At 35.5% G+C, this 21,599-nt stretch overlaps 1 protein-coding gene across 3 annotated transcripts in view; it reads left to right on the top strand.

Annotated features, from left to right (window-relative positions):
- LOC150108083 (protein Gawky-like) overlaps positions 1-21,599 on the top strand; it is a 328,768-nt gene that overhangs the window by 293,902 nt on the left and 13,267 nt on the right. For all 3 annotated transcript variants that reach the window (XM_090390597.1, XM_090390595.1, XM_090390598.1), the window contains one exon: positions 13,439-13,494. In XM_090390597.1, coding sequence (XP_090246723.1) covers positions 13,439-13,494 — 56 coding nt within the window. The remainder of the gene's footprint in view (positions 1-13,438; positions 13,495-21,599) is intronic.

The following is a 21,599-nucleotide window of genomic DNA, read 5'->3' on the forward strand; positions in this document are numbered from 1 at the left end:
CAGCAATTACAAAATGATTTGAATGGACTAGAAATTTAGGCAAACGAAAATGGCTGTCAGTTTGGCGTGATTAGAGTTCCAGCGGTATATTATATTAGCAGGGTTATGCTACAAGAAACTGAAGATCTTGGCGTATTGATGGATAGGAATATTTAAAGTTCAGAGGTCACATTGCAAAAGTTTCAAATACAACTCAGAGGGTAACTGTGATGTTGAAGTGAACCTTGACATGTAAGGATTAGGAAGTCATTTTACTTCTTTATAAGGCTTTGATAAGACCACACCTGGATTATTGTGTGCAGATTTGGTCTCCCAGGTTTCAAGGAATAAAGAAGTGTGAAAAAGGTGCAAAGAAGAGTTACAAAGATTATATCCGGATTATGGGATTTAGATTATGAGGACAGATTGCGAGTATGTGGATCTCTGGTTAACAGGAAAAAGAGGGGTGATATGATAGAGGTCTATAAACTTTTGAATGGGTGTTATAGGATATCAACTGATTAAATTTTTCGTTATATGGAAGGTGGGGAGAGAACACGGGGACATCCATGGAAGTTAAATTTATTTGCAGTCAAGAAAGGGGTAATTGCTAGGTTTTTCTCCCAGAGAGCAGTGAGTGAGTGAGTTGAATAATCTTCCATTAGGGGTAGCAAGTACATCTAGTTTGAATGAATTTAAGGGAAGGTATGATAACTGGTTTGGGTGATTTTTAGCCTCTCTCAACGAGTCCTTGACTCCCTGGAGGTCTCGGATAATTATAATTATATCAAGCAATACTTAGTCTTCATTTGAGTTGTAAGTTAGCAGTTAGAATTGAAGGAAGTGCAGGAAGATGGTTTGATGTTAAGTCTGGTGTCAGACAAGCATGTACATTATCCACTATGTTGTTCATTATCTATAGCGGTATTAAATTTAATATCAAAATTGGAGATATTAATCTCAGCTCTTTGCTTTGTATGGATGATGTTATACTTCTAAATAAATCAGCTACAAGTCTGCAAGATTCCCTGACTAAATTGAATAACTGTTGTAAGAAATTTTGTATGAAAATCATTAATAACAAGACAAAGTCGATTAAAAAAAAAAAAAAAAAAAAAAAAATAGACAGAAACATTGAAAATATCCATTGCGTTGTGAATGGAGAACCTATAAAACAAGAAGAACATTTAAGCTACTTAGGCATGATTTTTAGTTAAGATGGTAAATTAAATATGGAATCAACAAAGTTGGTATAGTAGGAAGTCAACTGAATAAATTTATATGGAATAAGAGAGAAATTAATCAAAACAATAAATTTGCTGTATACAAGCAATGTTCAAACCAGTTTTAACTTATGGATCTGAGAGCTGGGTTAAAAATAAAACACCTGACCAAATGAAAAAATTATTAATGAAAATCATTAATAACAAGACAAAGTCGATTAAAAAAAAAAAATTAAAAAAATAGACAGAAACATTGAAAATATCCATTGCGTTGTGAATGGAGAACCTATAAAACAAGAAAAACATTTAAGCTACTTAGGCATGATTTTTAGTTAAGATGGTAAATTAAATATGGAATCAACAAAGTTGGTATAGTAGGAAGTCAACTGAATAAATTTATATGGAATAAGAGAGAAATTAATCAAAACAATAAATTTGCTGTATACAAGCAATGTTCAAACCAGTTTTAACTTATGGATCTGAGAGCTGGGTTAAAAATAAAACACCTGACCAAAGAAGACTAGAGACTGCAGATATGATTAGGGGCGTGAACAGATGGCATCAATGGCATATCATATTAAAAATGAGGATATTAGGAAAGAACTTGACAATGTTACCATTCAGGATTGTGTTTGCAGAGCTAATCTCAGGTGGTATGGTCACTTAAACAGAATGGAAGAGGAAAGATTAGCAAAACAAGTGTTCTCTGCCAGGTTGGCAAGAAAAAGATGCAGAGGAAGACCAAGATGATGTATTGATACAGTAAAAAGTGCCTTAGAAGACAGAAATATAAGATCTGATGGTGTTGGAGTCTTGACAAATAACAGATCGATTTGGGGAAAAATTGTTGATAAGAATAATATATCATATGGAGTGTATACAGAATATCAATATACTGTACACCCTTAAGGGTACATGTCAGAAATTTGATGATGCACAGCTTAATAACTCCAGATGCACAGATTGGCCTATAATTTGTAGCCTTAGTTTTATCTCCCCCATTGTAAATTTGAACAATTTTTTCCACCTTCCATTTTTTGGGGACTCATCCTGTTGCAAAACTGTTAAATAGCTACACTGAAGGTGTCATTAATTCCATTGGGCATTCACTCAAGGGGTGACAATATACTGTCAAGTCCTACCTTAACATCAAGTTTACTTAATTCTTCGCATGTCTCCTACTTATTTTTCATCATTACTCCACCATATCCTTTATCCTGCATCGTCTTATGATGTTACCTTAGCGAGAATGAAATATGCTGATTGAATACTTCAAGTAGCATCATTCTGCACTTTTTCTCTCTTTACCAGCTGAGTCACCTTCCTGGCCCTTTGTATTCTTCATGCAACTGCTTATTACCAGCATTCATCTAGTTTTGCCGACAATGCTTCTTCTTCCAGATTTCTTGCTTAATCTCTTCATTCATCCATTTTATTCGTACCTTTTTTTGGGGGGGGGGGTAATACATTTAGATATTGTTACTGTTAAATAAGTCTTGATCAGTGTAGTAGTGGCAACTTTCTCTTTTCCATCAAACTCTTAATAATCATCACCCATGTAGTTCCATGTGTATCCCTTTATAGAAGTTTGCATTTGACTGGCTACAACCCATGTGATCGTTTCATGGTTACCTATCGACCAGAGAAAGATTAGAAACTATTAATAATCACATCTCATTAATATAACCAGATCTAAGATTATTAACCCTCGTGTGTCTATACTGCCTAAAATTGTTGTCACTTAAGAACTCGAGAAATTCATTCTCCTAATTCCCTGGTACTATTTCTTTTTTCCAATCAATGTTGTTATAATTGAAATCACCCAAAAGGACCACCCCCCCTCGCTTACTCACTAAGCCAAGTTGCCTATACACTTCTTTGTCTCCACCATCCACGTTCTCTGCCCTGTAGCAAAACTCAACTAAATCTCATTCTGTCAACCTCTGCTTCACACCATAATGCTCTAAAAGCACTGCACTTCCCTCCCCCTCTTATATCTTAAACTTGCATGGGCATAATTCTCCCACTGTCATCAAGCAGCACTCGTGTCTCCCTTCTTCTTACCTTGCCTATCCTCACAAAAAACCCTTCTATTCCTATTTCAATGAAGATATCACTCTCATCCACTTATGCCAACTATTTTCAGACATAAACTGACTGCAACAATTTCATCTCGCTTATGCGCATTTCTTGATCTATGACCAATCCTACTTTTTCTGATCCCCCCCCCTCCCATGCCTGATTCCTTCACAATAATTGTGTGAATTCAAATATAGAGTGGCGCAGTATAATAATAATTTTCTTTATGTTTGAATGTGGGGTCGACCAACAGCTAGCAAATATAAGGTTGGATGAAAGACAGGCACAACAAAATGGTGCGGTCGACAGGATATTGATTCATTAATGATAATCGAGAAATAAATTTTGTTGACATAATAGCCTGCTAGGAATTGATCCCAAATAACTTAATAGTAAATTTAATTGAATCATGGTGAGTTGGTTGTGAAACAATTAGTTAAGTAATTTTTAAATAGTTTTGACTATTTAACTCAGAAAAGTAATTTTTAAATAGTTTTGACATTCATAATTGAATGAATTATAGTGTAACTGATAAACAGATATGCTCATGCATCTATCGCAAGAATGGAAGATAGTGAATTCTTCCGCACTGTAAATCCCCAACAATTCTTTCCTCAGTTTTCAGGGGAAGAATCAGATGATGTACTATCTTTTTTTTTTTTTCCTTCGTTGAAAAGCTTAGAGAATTAGCAAACTAGACTGATTTTCAATTACTAATATTACTACGAAGTAAGTTGACTGGTAAGGCAAGGATGTTCTTATATTCATCTCCAGTGCTTAAGGAAACATTAGAATATCAGAAGTTTAAAGATTTCTTAATTTCACAGTTCTCTAGATTGAGAAGTATTGGACCCAATTTGTGGAAACTACAGAGGATCACACAAAAGAATAAAGAAAGTGTTACAGAGTTTTATAATTGCATGTTGATTCTTTCCAACAGTTTGAATGTGTCTAATGAAGATAAACTTCTTTTGGATTGGTCTGTTTACCAGCAGTTTCGCCAAGGTGTGAGACCAGAATTGAGAGAAGACTGCCTACAAGAAGAAAATTAACACCTTAGAAGAATGTTTCAAAGTTGTCAAGGAAAAAGAACAAATGATAGGAGGCATTTGTCCCTTATTCAGTGTAGGTCATGTGAACGTTATAAATAAGACTGATTATTCCTTAAACCAATCTGAAACTGGAAAGGAAAATAAAAGTGAAAAGGGAAAGAAGAGTAATTGAGAAAATTCCTTAAATGTTAATCATCATATAGCTCAAAGTGAAGAACTATCCAACAAGGACAGTTTAATGCAAGAAATAAAAACCGTAATTCACCATGAAGTAAAAAGATTACATCAACCAGTAATAGATCGCTTTGATGAAGTAATGAAGCAACTGGTAGTTATTACTATAACCTTTCATGGAAACAAAAATGGTGGAACAAGAAGTAAAAAAAACAGAATCAACCTATTTTAGCAAATCTGGACAAAGTGGTGCATGGATTAGAAAGACTCATCTACAGATGCCCATTTCCTCTCAACCTCAAACAAAGAAAGAGTATTTTTCCAACTATAAGGATCCTCCAAGATGCTTTCGATGCCACAAGACTGGACATATTGCTAGGAATTGTTTCGATGCTAAAGGAACATACTCAAACAATGGATGAGATTTGAATTTTGGACAGATTCCTCACAAAGTACATAGTAATCTTGATAACTCTTTTAAGATGAATAAATCAATGATGAAAATCAGAGGAAATATCCAAGCATATCAATGTAATATCTTACTAGATACAGGTTGCAATGCTTCAACTATCAGTAGGAGCTACCTCATGCATATAGGGCACAGAGTATGATAAAATATTATTAAATTGAGGAGACCAGTGAAAATTACTACTTTCTCTGACTCGACTTTTATGGCGTATAAGAAAGCTCGTGTAAGGGTTTTTCTACCAAATTTTGGGTTGTTTGTTTGGCAGGATCTACTAATTATTCCATCAACACCCAACTTGAGTCCTCACATCATTTTGGGAACTAACTTTATGAAAAATTATCACTTCTCATGTGACTTTTCTTATGGTGAGATATCCATAATGAACAGAAGAAGAAATATCTAGAGAAATCATACACCTACAAATATTGGATGGAAGCAACTAACAGAAAGGCATGGTAAGGCGAATGTGATACAACCTACGAGTAAAGTACAATCAACTACTAATGAATCAATTGAAGATTTCAATGACTCAAATTCTGATAAACCTAATTTACCTCGAGCTAAACCTACCACAGACTTAACATTACAAGAGCAAATATCTACACCTGAATTAGAAGTTGGGAAAACAGATCAACTGATAATTGGAATCAACTTTGCTAAAGCATTTAGTTTACATCCAAGATCTAATAAGGCAAGAAGGAGGAGGGAAGGACAAGTCTTACAGACTATCCTATTTAGAAGATTCTTTGGAGAATGTATGGAGAAGGAAAAGGAATTATCAGGGAATGATAGATTGCAGAAGATGTACCATTAGAATGAAAAACCCAATCATGAGACAATCAAGACACAATGCTAGAAATAGAAATGAGGGACTCTGCTCTGATGAAACACCCCCCATACTACAAAAATAAAGGAAAAACTATTCCCAGTACTGAAAGCAGAATGAATCCAAGTAAAAATGTAGAGAGATACAAAAATATTGACTGTAGTAATAAATTAGATTTTATTCAAACTAGATATTATTTAAGACCTCGAAAGAGAGATAAGAAGTCTATTTTCTCCACTCATGAGTCTTGTGTGAAAAATTTTTCAGAGGAAAAATAAGCCTTTAAATTGTGAATGAAGAATTTTATAATTATTAATATTTCATTCATGATTTAACATGAATTGTATTTCCTGAGCTAAGTTTGCTCCTAAATAAATTATAATATAAACATTTACTGTTATTTGTTCATTGAAATAATAATTGTAATTTTTTTTTAGTTATTTTATCTTGTATAAATTATTAATATAACTTGTAAATGTATCCTAAGTGAACTGTAATATGTGCATTTTATTTGTTGTTACGGTTACGGAAAGTGAAAGTATTTCTAACGGACTCTGCTAATGTGATTTGATTGGCTGCTGTCAGAAAACTAAGTTATTTCATGATAGCGCATGCCTTAGCATTGAGAACTGTACAATGATCACGTGATAATTTGGTGGTTTGGGCGGGAAAAAGAGAGAGGATTTATGAGATAGAGGAAGAAGGAACCAGAGGGAAAATGGAGAGAATGTAGGAAGGTCATGAGATGTGATCTAACCTGGGATCGTACGACATAATAAAGATTTGGAAACTTGTTCCGATTTTAATGGATCTTACTTCGAACTCATTTATTTATAGTTTCCTGTCATCTTGTAAAGGAATTTACCCAAGTGAAAGGATAATAATATGATCGAGATTTATCATAAGATAAATTATTACGAGCAAGAAAATAAATTTTCAAGTCTTAACAAATAAGTTATTGAACTCGGGAATACCATAAGTTTTGTGTTGCCTAGAAGTGTTGTATTTTCCATAATGTGCAAGCTATGATGATACCGGTAAGAATATCTATTCTATAACTAACATGTGATAGTGTTACTTGTGTCCGGAGAACTTGGTCAAATTTCGTGTTGCTGGAGCCAGCTAGTTAAGCTTGAATGAGTGATATTATAAAACATTTCCTTGTGAAATTAATGTGAGAAACTTCATTGAAGAATTAGTTCCTGTTTAAATGTGTTATTATCTCACTACGTATATAAAATCCAGATTGAGCCTTTTAAGAACTATTTTAATCCTCTGATAAATATTGGTGATGCTTGTTAAGTGTTTGATAAATTGAAGTTTGCGAATATTTCACTGAGACTAAAAAGAACTAACTTCTGAATGTTTTGCTGAATATTGATATTGTTTAAATTGAAACTAAGTTGAAATCCTAACAGATGTGAATTGTGAAATTCATATAAGTTCTATCAGTAAATGATGCACTCAGCTAAGTAGAATCTTAATACTTTATTGAATGTATAAATTATTTTCTAATTGTATCGATCTTAATAGAGTTCTTGTTTCTTATGTAAGAATAATTTTGTGAGAGAATTAAATATCTTGTTTAACTTTATTCTTGTGCTTGCCTAATTTCAGTTTCATTGCACCACTCATTAAAATACGAATCTTGTGGGAAACCCTATGTATAAGTAAGAAAAAAGTTTGGCCTATAGTAAGTTCACATTGTTGTTGTGCTATTTGATGCTTGATTCCTTCACAATAATTGTGTGAATTCAAACATAGAGTGGTGCAGTATAATAATAATTTGCTTTATGTTTGAATGTGGGGTCGACCAACAGCTAGCAAATATAAGGTTGGATGAAAGATAGACACAACAGTTGGTTATCCTAGCTCCACTGAAGGATAATATGGAGATCAATATTTAAGCCACTGGTTGCAGTTGATCTTCATGTAAGGGATGTCCAGGAACTGCATGGTTTGTCAAAGGAGTAGGATGAATGGAGAGTGCCACCATCAGCCAATATAGGCTAGGATTTGTAGTGATTGAGAGTAAGTTATGTATAACAGAAAGAGGGTAGGTGAGAGAATGGAGAGAACAGGACATTCCTGCATTGGTGTTAAAGCTTGAAGAGAGGGTGTCATCCATCATGGCATGCACTGAGCATGACCAGAGAGAAAGCTGGCTATCCAGTTACAGAGGGTGCAGGTAGAGAGAAGGAAGGTAGTTCGCAAAGCAGGGCTTGTTGCCAAATATGATAGGAAGCGGTGATAGCGCACGTTTCTTATCATAAGCTCATTTTTGTTTTTAAGCTGTTATGTGTAGGTTTATCTGCTCAGAAGAAGCCACCAGTTAACATGCCGAAACTAATGTAGGCTAATAGTTTGTATTAAAATCTCTGACCTATTAAACCCAAATTTTCTGTTATCTTATGTAGCATATAGTGGTCGGGGAAAAAAAAACATTCATGTTAGATATCTTGCAAAAAAAGAATTATTTCACAAGAATTACTCTTTTGTAAATTATGAAGGAAATTCATAAAAGACATTGAATTGTTTTTCAATCAGTTGTGATGAATTGCCATTTGATCAACTATATTTTCATTAACTGTTTTCAATTAATTTTCACAGAATCCATCTGGTGTGATTTAAGAAATGTGATGTGTGGCTTCTCCACTGTGCCTTTTGCTATCTTCACTAAAAATTTCTAAATAGCTAAAATGTGTTGCATGTCTTGTAGGTTCATTTTAGGAAATTATGAAGACTACTGCCATGTTAGGAATAACTACTTTAATTTCTCGACTTTTCAACCTTCATATTAAGGTCATCTGAAGTACAAATCTATATTTACAATGAAAGCTATATTACATTTCAAAGTATGCCAAAGTGACAATGATTTGATCAACCACTATTCTGCTGGCCTCTCTAGTGGGGGGGGGGGGGGTGAACATTAAAGCTATATATATATATATATATATATTTATATATCATATTTATAACATCTGAGAACAGATTCACATTAATAATTTTAATATACCAGTATTGGTGGCCTAAATCAATTTAACGTAAATGTTTTTATATTAAAGCTAAGATCATAGATTACTACAGTCCTAACTATAATTTATAATGAACTGTAATAATCCAGGCCTTTAAAAAAAAAAAAAAAAAAAAAAGACTGGGAGTGAAGTCTTCTGCTAGAGTAAGTGGTAGGGTTGCAGATTCTCTTTATGCAGAGTTTGCAAAACAATCGCAAACATCCATGCCCATAGCGGGATTCGAACCCGCAGCTTAACATAAATATTTGTTATAGCCTTAATATAGCAAACATTTAAGTTAAATTATTGATTAGGTCCCAATATGAAGAGTAAGAAAGTAAAGATCATTAGTCTGTTGCTTCCGATGGTGGAGAGAATTAATAAGAAGGTTAATTTTATATAGAATTTTTATATAAGATTGTGCAGGAGGAATGGTGTGTGCTTTATGTGTGGAGTGAATTTGATGGACTACACTTAAATGGTTTTGTAGTTAGGTACTTGGAAAAAATGTTGTTCAGTGAGAGTTTGGAAGTACAAAACCAGGGAAACTAAAACTATTGGTGGAGGGGGGGGGGGACAATCAAGTATGTGTCTAACTAACAACGTATGAGGGCAGGAATTATTATGAAGAGCTGAGTTCAGTTTCCCAGGTTTCGAATCTAAATGGGCTGGTAATGATTTATGTAAGGCTAACTGTGGGCACAAGGGAATGTTGAAATGCATGTACACAAATGCCCAAATTATCAGAAATAAAGGAGAGTAGCATTGGTCAGCTCAAATTGACCGAAAATTATTTGCATCAGCTAGACCTGATTGTCAGAGAATGATATAGATACAGAGATAGAATGTAATGGATATTGTATTTTCAGAGAAAATAGGAGAAATAGGGCAGGATGACGAATGGTATTATTAATGATAGCGTCAACCATTAAAAATAGAAGTTAAGTAAGATTCTGGAACTGATGGAAGAGGTTGATTTGTCTGGTATTAAATAGAGGCCAATAGAACAAAATATATTGTTGGTTGCTGCTATATACCTGGGGATCCAGAAGAAAATGTGAATGACATGCATCAGCAGATTAGTACAATGACTGCAGACTGTGCAGTTATCATGGGAGACTTTAACTATGCTGATATAGATTGGAAAGAAGAAAGGGCACATTGATAAATGGAAATGGAATTTTTAGTTTCTAATGGATAATGATTTGGAATCAGCATGTGATGGAAGGGACCAGGGGTTTAAGAGTGTTGGATCTGGTAATAGCAAAAGAAGATCTATAAGTACAGTAGTAACTCTGCCTCTGATCAGGTAAAAGTGACCATGCAGTCTTGTCATGGGAGGTTGCAGAACTACAACCTCCCATGACAAGACTGCAACCTCCCATGGGAGGTTGCAGAACTACAAAGGTGTGGTGATTATGACAAACTTAGGAGGCAACTTGGAGCTTTGCCATAGCATAAGAAACTACATGGAATGAATGTCATTAATGCATGGGAAGTTGTCAAGGATTGCTTGACTAAGGCAGTATCTGAGAACATACCCAGGATCAGGAGGATAAACCAAGTAGGGAATAAGTGGATGACTAGCAATATAAAACAGGAGTTGCAAAAAAAAGAAAGCATTGTGGAAGGAATATATAAATGTGGTCATTTATATTCCTTCCACATTCTTGACATTCCTTACTACACTAGTTACCCTTCTTGCTTGTGCTGTAAACTGCACAAGCAAGAAGGGTAACTAGTGTGGTAGGAAAATGACAGAAGCAAAAGAAGTAGTTCAGTTACTAAGCGATCACTTTGCAATAGTATATCATCCAGGTGGTGACTTTGGGGTTACTGAGGTGACAGGCTGATGTGAGCATTGAGGTAGATGAACGGGGGGGGGGGGGTACTCAGTATATAGAAAAATATCTGTGAATACAGCAGAGGGCCTGGATGGTGTCTGCTCATGTGTTATAAGAATGTTTAAGTCAACTGGCAAGGTTCCAAGACAGTGGAAAGAGGTTAAGATAGTACCATAAAGGTAGCAAATTACAGACCAGTTAGTATCTCTAGTTTAAAGTATTTGGAAAAGTTGATTAAAAGTAAAATTGAGAAATGACCAGATAAGAATATGTTTTATACTGAATTGCATGACTGTAAAAGGTGGGTCCTGCCTCGGTAATTTATTCATATTTTATAACAGCAAAAAGGAAATGGCTGCACCATGATACTGCTAGACTTTGAAAAGACATTTGACAGAATTCTACATGGTAGACTATTACATAATTTGGAGCAAATCAGATTGGATGTGAGGCTGGTGGCTGATACAGACATCAGAGAATGGTGTATGGCAGAGTGGAATCAAGGTGAATGAGGATGACTAGTAGAGTGCCCTGGGTCTCTGTACTAGGACAGCTACTCTTTGATTTGTATATTAATGATATAGCAGAAGATTTGAAGCAGACATTCATTTGTTTGCCAATGATGCAAAACTAGGGAGGCAATAGTTTATAAAGGTGATGTGTTAGATATCTTACTTGATTTTAAATAAATTGGCAGTGTGGGCAAAGGACTGTGGTGTGTGAACACTTGGGAGCTGTCTATTATTAGTAAGAGTGTGTGGACTAGATTCCTTTATTGGAGAGATGAATGAGTAGAATGGGTTGCCAAAGGTGGTTGTGAGCACCCCAGTAGTCAAGTTTAAGGAAAGATGTATAATAGGGTTTTTTTGTTTGTTTGTTTGTTTTTTCACTAGAGGTCAAAATAACAGTTGATCAAATGATTGTCACTTTGGCATGCTGAAATATAATATAGCTTGTGTGTGTGTGTGTGTGTGTGTGTGTGTATACACGCACACGCACACGCTATCTGCCAATAATTGTCCTGATGCTTTAGGAATTTACAATTGATACCAGCAGGTGAATCCTAACATTGGGTATATCCACCCAATATTATCAAAGCTTTCACTTTGATCACCTCCTGCACCCTTTGGGGGAGGCTTTTCACCAATGCACGGTAGACATCAGATGGAATTTGTCCCCATTCCTCCATCAAAGCAGCGCTGAGTTCAGCAATAGATCGATGATGTGGTGCTCTGGACTTCAATCACTGCTCCAATTCGTCCCACAGGTGTTCGATGGGGTTGAGGTCAGGACCCTGCTTTGGCCAGGGCAGTCGTTTAACACCCATCTCTTTATATCACTCCATAACAGCTGCAGTTTTGTGACACAGGGCATTGTTGTCTTGATAGTAACAGGTCCATTCCATAAAAACTTTGTGCAGTGTAGGCAGCACCTGATTATCCAGAATATCAGGGTACTGAACTGTCTTCATGGAACCACAGACAGTGACCATTGGTCCCACTCCACCACCACCACCAAACTTTACTGTGGGTACACCACACTGTAGTAACTTCACCAGGTTGCCTCCACAACCTGCCATCAGACCAGAAACAGGTGAACCTTGATTCATCACTCCAGAGTACTCCTTTCTTTTAGTGTTGCACGGCGATCAGCATTCATTTTAGAAATTATGGACTTTACAACTGTGTTATAAATAACTTTTAATTTCCCGATGTTTCGATCTTCATATTAAGATCATCATCTGGAGCATATACAAATATACAGGATAAGCTTTTCTGGATTGTTTCTCTAGCTTACTGTATTTAATGTAAACTCAGCTTGTCCTGTATATTTGCATATGCTCTAGGTGATGATCTTAATATGAAGATCGAAACATTGGGAAATTAAGAGTTATTTATAACACGGTTGTAAAGTCCATAATTTCTAAAATGGAGGACTCCAGAGTACTGTTTTCCAGTGGCCAGATGCTCTTTGCACCAGGCCAGATAAGCCACCTTGTTTGTTTTCGTACAGTATTAGTACTCGCCATGTATTACTAGCACTCTGAAACTCATCGTGGATTGTCTGTGCCAATTGTAGCCAGTTTATGCGTGCCACCCGTTTTAACACCCCTCCCTTTCAGCCATTTTTGGTGGCTGCCATGGATGTTTTCTGCACTAGTGATGCCAGAACGTAACTGTTTGTTGATCATATTGCCAACTGTTTATCTTGGATTCTCCATTCAAGCGGCAATGGCATGTATGGACATGCCTCCAATGTGACAACCCACAATAACACCTCTCAAAGTCACTTAAGTTCATGTCTTGCCATACCATCTGAAATTCCTACTATCTGTTCATCAGATTTTATGTTATTAACAAACCTGGAATGTTCTATAACTTTAGATAACAGAAGTGTCTGGACAATTATTGGTAGATAGTGTATATATATATATACTCCAGATGATGACCTTAATATGAAGGTCAAAACTCCATAATTTACCGAAATGAATGCTGAACACTGTGCAACATTAAATGAAAGAATATTTTGTATGATTATTACTAAATATGCAGTTATTTTCTCTTTTAATGTCTGTTTTTTATAATTTTCATTTATTAGAGCCCTCTCTGCAATTTAGAAATTATCCCATAAATATTGATTTCCCAAAAAAAGTTGAATGCTTTCAATCGATTTTATTTTTTAAAATTAAATTTGCAATATGAAGGTACTAAGACTGAAATATCAGAATTGTGTGTGTGTGTGCGCACGTTTATTCATTTTTTTTTCCCTCACTTCCAGCATGGGAAAGAAATAATACTTCTAACTTTTTGGTGCTTAGGAATCTTACTCCTCAAGTAAGTAAATATTTCCTTTGATTAGAAATTTTCAAAATCATTAAGATTTGTAGTTTATTTTGGAAACATGTACTATAATTTCAAATACTGCTAATGAGTACAATTATAATATAACAGAATAGAAAAGTAAAAGAGATCTTAATTGTAGTAGGTACTAAAGACTTAACTAAGTTCAGTATGAGATAGTATAAAATGGTTGTTGGAAGAAGCAATGAAGAGTAAGTCAAAATCGTAAGTATATTACCTAGATATGATAAAAATTAATTAAGAAGGGCTATGATGGCAAACGATTTGATGCATAGGCTGTTAGAAGGAATGGATATGAGTTTTTCAATGTGTGAAGTGAGTTTGAAGGATGGGTGGCCTACACTTGAATGAATTTAGTATCAGTAGTCTTGAAAAATTAATATTTGGTGTTGAGACCTAACACAAAGTCAAGGGAAACTAAATTATGATAGGTGAAATGGTGAGAATCTGTGTGTAAGAGCGACAATGTTATGTAACTGTTTTAGTAATGGGCATTATGGAAATGTTTGTGAGGAAAGAACGATTTCAATTTTGTGTTCATTTGGTTTGAACCCATCAAGCATGTGCAAATATGTCTGCATAAATAAGACTAGATAAGAACAGAGATCTGAAGTTGTCCAACTGTGTCACACAGGAATGTACAAAAACATGTAGGTAGCCTCTGTATGTCCATGAATGCTAGGAGCATCAGAAAAAAAGGGGTAGAGTTTGTTTCTTTGGCCAGTACGTTGGTACCTCAGATTGCAGGCATTAATAAGACCTGGTTATCATAGGAAGAAATATTAACTGGTATCAAGTGTAAAGGTTAGTTATAGTATTTTTAGGAAGGAGGGGAGGGAATACACTACTAACGATATTGGATGACTTCAATCCAGTTAGTGTTGAGACCTATGACTGTTATGCTAATAACAGTTTTTCATTTGGCAGTGAGTTTGAAGCCATTTGGTGTGAGATGGGGGTTAACAAAGATCAATTACATAGTGGGGTGTTGTTACAAACCTAGTGGAACTATTGCTAGTCATGAAGAAATGCATCACCCAATAAAGAATGGATGCAAAAAGAGTAATCATAATTGTGGCCTTTAATTATCCAAACATTGATTGGGTAGCAGTAAAATCATTAGAAGAATGAAACTGAATTTATTGAGCTCTTGCAAGACAACTTCCTCCAGCATACGACAGAAGGAACTTTAGGTCAAAAAGTGTTAGATTTGATTATAGTGTCAAAGGGGATTTCAGATTCTGCCTCTGGTTGGCGACAGTGACAATGCAGTACTCACTTGGGAAGTGGCTAAGTTTATGAATATTCCATTCAGAATAGTTACAATCTGAACCATAAAGCAGGAAATTGTGACCACCTAAGGAGAATGCTGGATTCTGCACCATGATATTAGTTGTTGGATGAGAAGGATATCAGCATGAGCAGGGCTTAAAAAATACTTAAATGCAATATCAGAATGTATACCTAGAGTTCAAAGGATAAATAAGGCAGTAATAGTGAAATCAGTGTGTAATCTAATTTTATCAAGCAAGAGATTTGTAACAAAAGGATGATGTGGAAGGAATGTCGGTCATGAAAATTATAAACAGCATGCCAGAATAGTTATGACTGTTGTATGGAAAGCTAAATCTGAGTATGAAAATAAACTGGTTCTACAAGCTTAAAGACATCTCCAAATCCCCAAGAATTCTATCGATGCAAGTAAAAGAAGGAATGAATCTGAAAGAATAACTACTGAATGCAGATGGTGTGAGAGTGACTGATGCAGAAGAGGTTGTTATAAATCTATAGTACATTTGTGCAATGGATGGGCTAAGGATTTTTTTTATGAATTTTATATTTTTCATAATTCTTTATTCATTTTTACATAGTCCATTTTACATAATCCGTGCTCTAGAGACCAAACATAGTATGAAGAAACTAACGTGAATGAGGAGGAGGTGTTAGAGCTGTTGCACAAACTGAATAAGAATTCAACAGTAGGGACTAATGGGATATCAGGATGTAAAAGTGTTCAACTGAACTGGCTATTCCTTTGACCAAGCTGTATAATTTGAGTCTCAGAACAAGTTCACAGGAGTAGAAAGAATGTATGGTATAGTGAGGGGCTTATCCTATGATCTGAAAATGCTGATCAGGTGATTTGGAGCGATCACCTGATCAGCCTAGTACTCCTTCACTGCAAATATATGTTAGTTGACAGAACCAAATCATCTTGCACAATTTAGTGTTCTTGTTATGTGTATTTTTTTTTTTAAATATGTATTTCACTTTATTTTCTGATAATTTTTTTATTTACTAATGATCAATATATATATTTTTTTCATAGTATAATATATACATAAATGATTTTGTTCTTAATAAGTTTAATTCTTGGAATTCACTTATCTACCTGGAGTTTCACAATCCTGAGTTGTAGATAAGCACTTATCTGTATATCTTTTATTTTCTCTTACCATAAATTCCATTAGGTCATCAATTTACAGAGCACACTGCAGGTGGATTTTCTGCATCAAGTGTTAAAAGTAGCACATCTTCTCTACTGGAATCCTGAACCAGTACTGCCATGTTACTTACCAGATTCCATTCATTTGAAACCGAAAATTCAGAAACCTTACTTTGTGAAATCATCTGAATTATTAACTACATCTTCAAAATTTCAAACTTCATCAGATGCATTTTTTACTTTTTGACTGTGGCTCAGGAAACTCATCACTAGAATATGGATTTCCCACGTATCTTTCTAGTTTGTTGACTTTCATCAGATGCATTCTTCTATAAGAAGAATGCATCAGATTGGTTCATTATAGAATATAGAAGGATAATTTCCAGTTAGGAATGGATAAATTTTTACTCCTTACATGTATATTGTCTGAAGATTTGGAAACAGCTTTCCCTATATATGACCAACATGCCCTCCCCAACAGCCACTATACTGCATACACAAGAGAAACAAGTAGTTTTATTCTATCACTGAATAAGTTAGAGACATTTGCAGCCTGTGTAATATATTTGTCAACAAATAGTGCAATTAGAGACAACTAATAAAGCACGTCTCTTCTCACACAAACTAGCTACATAGACTCGAGCAAAACTTTTTTTTTTTGTACTGCCAAACACAGTATCTAACTAAATGCAATTGCCCTAACATTTGTCCAAATTTTCTAGTCATTAAGACAAATCACAAATCTTTCACTATGCGTTTTGCCCGCTTCCTATGCAGGGTCCGCATGTTACTTAGATGCGAGTTCTTGTTAGTACCACTCCCAACCGACCTGCCGCTGAGGGGGGGGGGTATATTTTTGACTGTAGCAGCGCATGTTCACGGGGCCTGTTTGCCTGCTTGCAGGATGAAAAATGCCAGATAAACTGGCGGAAAAAATTCTACTGGCTCTGCCAAAGACCGGCTAACTTGGCAATGGCTGAGGAAGATCCTCAAATTCCTCACGTCTTTGATGGGAATCGAACCTGGGACACTCCTTCCTCAGCCATGGTTGCGAAGCGCAAAGCCACTAGACTAACTTCAAATAAAATTCTGCTGAAAGAGTTGCAACTAACATGCCATATGAACTTTGTGTCAGTGAGCACCACCTGACATGGAAGCAGCTCACAAAGGGTAATGAGAAGTTCTGTGGGATACGATAAACATGTGAAACACTTCCCAGAGTGAACATGTTAAACATTAGGTAAAGTTGGGGCGAACTATGAGGAGTAGATCAGATGTTGTGGCTTTACAAGAAGACTTGAATAATCTGGGTGAATGGGCACGGGAGTGGGGATACTAGTTCAATTTTGAGAAATGTAAGGTTTTAAAATTTGAAAAACAAAGATGGGATGTAGAATTTACTCTTGGTGGGATATATTGTTGGATGTGGGGGAAATAAGAGATCTTGGGGTGATGGTGGATAAGATCTAAAATTGTGAGGACAAAACATTCTGGCAGTGATGCTCAGGACACTGACTTGTAGAAGTAAGGAAATTCTACTTCCATTGCATTGTGGCTCTGGACTACTGTGCACAGATTTGGTGATGTGATTTTCAAAAGGATGGAGTGGGTCCAGAGGTGATTGACCAAAATAATTTCTGATCTCTGGAATGTTGAATATGAAGAAAGGTTGAGAAGATTCAATCCACTAGATTGCATGGATAGTTGTGAATAATTGGAATACATTTCCTGAGAATGTGATGTCTCCAGGGAATTTGAATGTCTTTAAGGCATGATGTAACGAGCTGTGTATATAACAAGGGAACTTACTTGATGAGCTTTGACTCCATGGGCTAATTGGATAATAATATACTTGTTTGGACAACACATAAAGAATCAGTTACCTTCCTAAGACTAGATCTTTCCCAGATTTTTGACTGTCACCACAACATGGTCATTGCTATCTTGAATCTAAAATTAACACAAATAAGAGTTAACCAAAAAACAAATTAAATGATTGTTGAGAAGTTGCAATCATCTCATATCACAGCATAAATCCCACATTACTACTTCCTTGAAAAATTCAGAAGTTTTGAAAATGAATACAAACTTTTCCAAGCAGTTTTAGAAACTGCAGATTCCATAATAGGAAAATCTTGCAGGATAATCAAATCCTGAAATACAAAAGAAATTTTACAACTACACTGGTGTCTGCCTAAGGACAAACATTTCTACAGACGAATCAGCTCATGGCAATTTCTATAACTGACTGTTTCGACTAAAAAGTGGGTACACGTTCAGATTCGTATGCAAAGATTTACAAATTGTATGCAAAGGAGTCACTTGATAGCACTTTTCAAACCAATTTCATGTGTTTGCTAAGAGATCTCCCTCGTTCTAACACAGAACATGAAGTCAGAATTTTGGTTATAACAGCAAAATGTAATCGACATAAATACCAAGGTAAGTCGACTCCTTTCAAGTACAGGTACGCAGGTATCTCCATGAAGTGTGCTGAGCCATCTGCAACAAGTGGCCTTATGTCCGAATTCCTCTAGTCTCTGCATCCTTTTATTCACAGCTCATCGTAGGGCACATTTTCAGTGGTGTTGTATCCATAAAGATTGGACAAGCACCAATGAACTAATGTACTCTTTACAGATGAGAGTTGTTTTGGTCTTTCCTCTGATTCTAGACAATGCATGATGTGGCATTAAAGTGGTACTGCTTATCATCGTGAGAATATTCTTGAAAGGAATAGATACGGCAATGCTGGGGTCATAGTGTAGGGAGGAATGATGCTTAATGGACACACTGAGTTATAATTTTTGTAAAAAGGGACTATGGCAGGGGAATGATATTGCAATGAAGTTCGATTGTTCATCATGCTGTAGACAAATAATTCAATTTTATGGATGATAGTGCCACAGCATATTGTACACAAACACTGGAGATCAAGGATATTAATAATATTAATCGAATCAAGTGACCAGCTCACTCCCCAGATCTCAATCCCATAGAATATGTTTGGGATACACTAGAGATACATTGCTGCTTGAAATTCCTTTTCAGAAAACAAACAAGGCCTCATCCTTGCAGGAGTGGACCAGTTTGCTTCAATAACTCCTGAATCACTTGGTGCTCAGCATGGTACAACATTGTGTGAGCTGCATCGCAATTCAAGGTGGATACTTTCCATACTTGAAGTGTCTTTCCACATAGTTTTCTGTAAGCACTGTGCATTAATTCCTTAACTACTACCTCCTTAGGAAATGTGTAACTTTTGCTTGCAATTTAATTTGTATAAAATGTAATTTATTGGTATGCTAGCAATAAATTTATGTCCACATTTGGCTATAGTCATAAAAATTTTTTCATATACAGGTAAAAATAGCTTGTCCTTAGCTTTTGGAAAACAGTGTGTGTGATCATAGGCTTAAAATCTAGTATAAGTAAGGATAACAGTGGCAGGGGAAAATATAAAGAACTAAACAAAATAAGAAATAAAATTCAGCTAACGCTATTTGTTCCCGTATAGGGAGTAGGCGGGGCTGTTTACCCTATCTAACTTTTGGGGACTGAGTGGGCAGTTCAATCTCCACTGGTAGCCAATCAGAGAGATAGCTGGCTCAAGGCTATCACTGATTCATCAGTATGCGGTGAAGAAGGCGGCAAGCTAGTGCTGCCATCTCGTGATCCTTAACACAATATTTTTAATGTCTGAAAATAGTGTGGGTTCGACGGTCGATTTTCTTGAGTTTATGGGATGAAAAACTCCGCTAGCCCGTGACAGAGATCAACTAGCTCAGGAACCGGTCGAAAAAAGGCTTAGAAAAATTTCCTCTAGTTGGTGACTAAATAGATAAAATTAAACAGTTAAAATCAGCTGAATTCTGAATGAATGAATGTGGAAAGATTGAAGAGGAACTACAAAGAAACAACCCTAGAATTGCTTTCCAAATGATAAGTAGATTTACAAAACCCTTCACTAATGATAATTGGTCATTTGAGAAAATGGTAGGCTTTTTACCTCCAAAGGATGAAATCTTGCAGTTTTGGCGTGATTACTCGGCTAACCTTTTTTCAGAATACAGTAGTCTTGATAATCATAACCTTGAAAACATAATATAAATGACATTAAATGACAGAGACCTCCCTATTTTAAGATAAGTAGAAGCAGCAGTTAATTCTTTGAAGATGGGAAAATCATAATTAAGCCAGGCATAAATGGAATAACTTCAGAAATACTAAAAGCATGGGGAAAACCTATCATGGATGCCCTGTTCAACCTGTGTGGAAAAGTGAATCATGGCCTAAAGATGGTGCATCTCTGTTCTGATTTTTATTCCTAAAAGAGGAAATAGTAAAAAATGTATAGATTATAGAACTATCAGTTTAATCAGTTATGCAAGCAAAAGTCTTACTCTCTCTAGGATTAAGAGGAAAATAGAAAATGTACTTTCATAGAACCAAGCAGGATTCCATAAAAACAAGAGTACAATAGATCACATATTTACAATACATCTCATTGGAGAAAAATGTGTTGAACATAATGAAATACTGTCACAATTTTATAGATATACAGATGACCTTTGATTCAGTATGGCATGAGGCATTGTGGAGAATACTGAACTAGTATGGAATAGATAATAAAATAGTATGCCTAATTAAAACTCTTTACTGTTCCTCAGAAATGTTAATAAGAATTCATTGGCAAGCCTTTCAAAATGGAAAGTGTGCATCAAGGCTGCAAACTTTTGCCAATGCTGTTTAACCTATATTTGTAATATATAATAAACTTAGACATGGAAAACAGTGATATTGGAATTACAATTGGTGGGGGTGGAGGGATCAGTAATCTCAAATTGGCTGATGATTGACTTAATAGCAGAGAATGAACATCTGGTACAAGAGGCATTCACAAATCAAAAACAATGTCTTCAGGCAATAAGCATATTAAAGCATATTGCTCCAATAGCCATGCCCTGTTACAGTCTCTTTGGAAGGACAATATAAAACAGCTAACTACAAGACTATCTTGTCGATACCCTTGTTAACACTATCTTACTATAAAGATGTGAGAGTTGGGCATTGCTCAAGTTAAGAGAAAAGACTTATTGGCCTTCGAGATGAAGTGCTACAGAAAATTTTTGGAGATACCAATGCTGCACTTAACAAATGACAAAATCAGAAGGAAAATCCACTTCATTGCCCAAACACAAGAAAATATCATTACTAAAATACATAGGAAACAGCTCTGGTGACTAGGCCATGCCGCTAGATCAGATAGTTTACCTAATAGCACTAGAGAACTGGACTTCTGGTTTTAAAAAAAAAAATAATGCCAGGGACAATCTAGAATCACTCAGATAATATTGGAAAATTGACTAATTCTTTCTCCACCTTGTTAAGGAGAAAGAATTAACATTATACAGTCTTAATGAGATGGTGCATTGTGATATGTCACAATGCACCATCTTATTATGCTTCACTCGTTGAATGGTATATGTCGAAGGATTTTTGTAAATATTCAAAAATACGAACATTTCTGATTGAATTACTGATAATGAGCACTGTAAACTTAAGCTTCATTTTGTAGCTATAAAAAAACCATCAAAACTGTTTTCAGCAGGCATTTGTAGATATTATTGGT

The sequence above is a fragment of the Typopeltis vanoorti genome, chromosome 3, assembly GCF_054136105.1.
Source record: "Typopeltis vanoorti isolate ZY-2024b chromosome 3, IOZ_Tvanoo_1.0, whole genome shotgun sequence".
Lineage (NCBI taxonomy): Eukaryota > Metazoa > Arthropoda > Arachnida > Uropygi > Thelyphonidae > Typopeltis > Typopeltis vanoorti.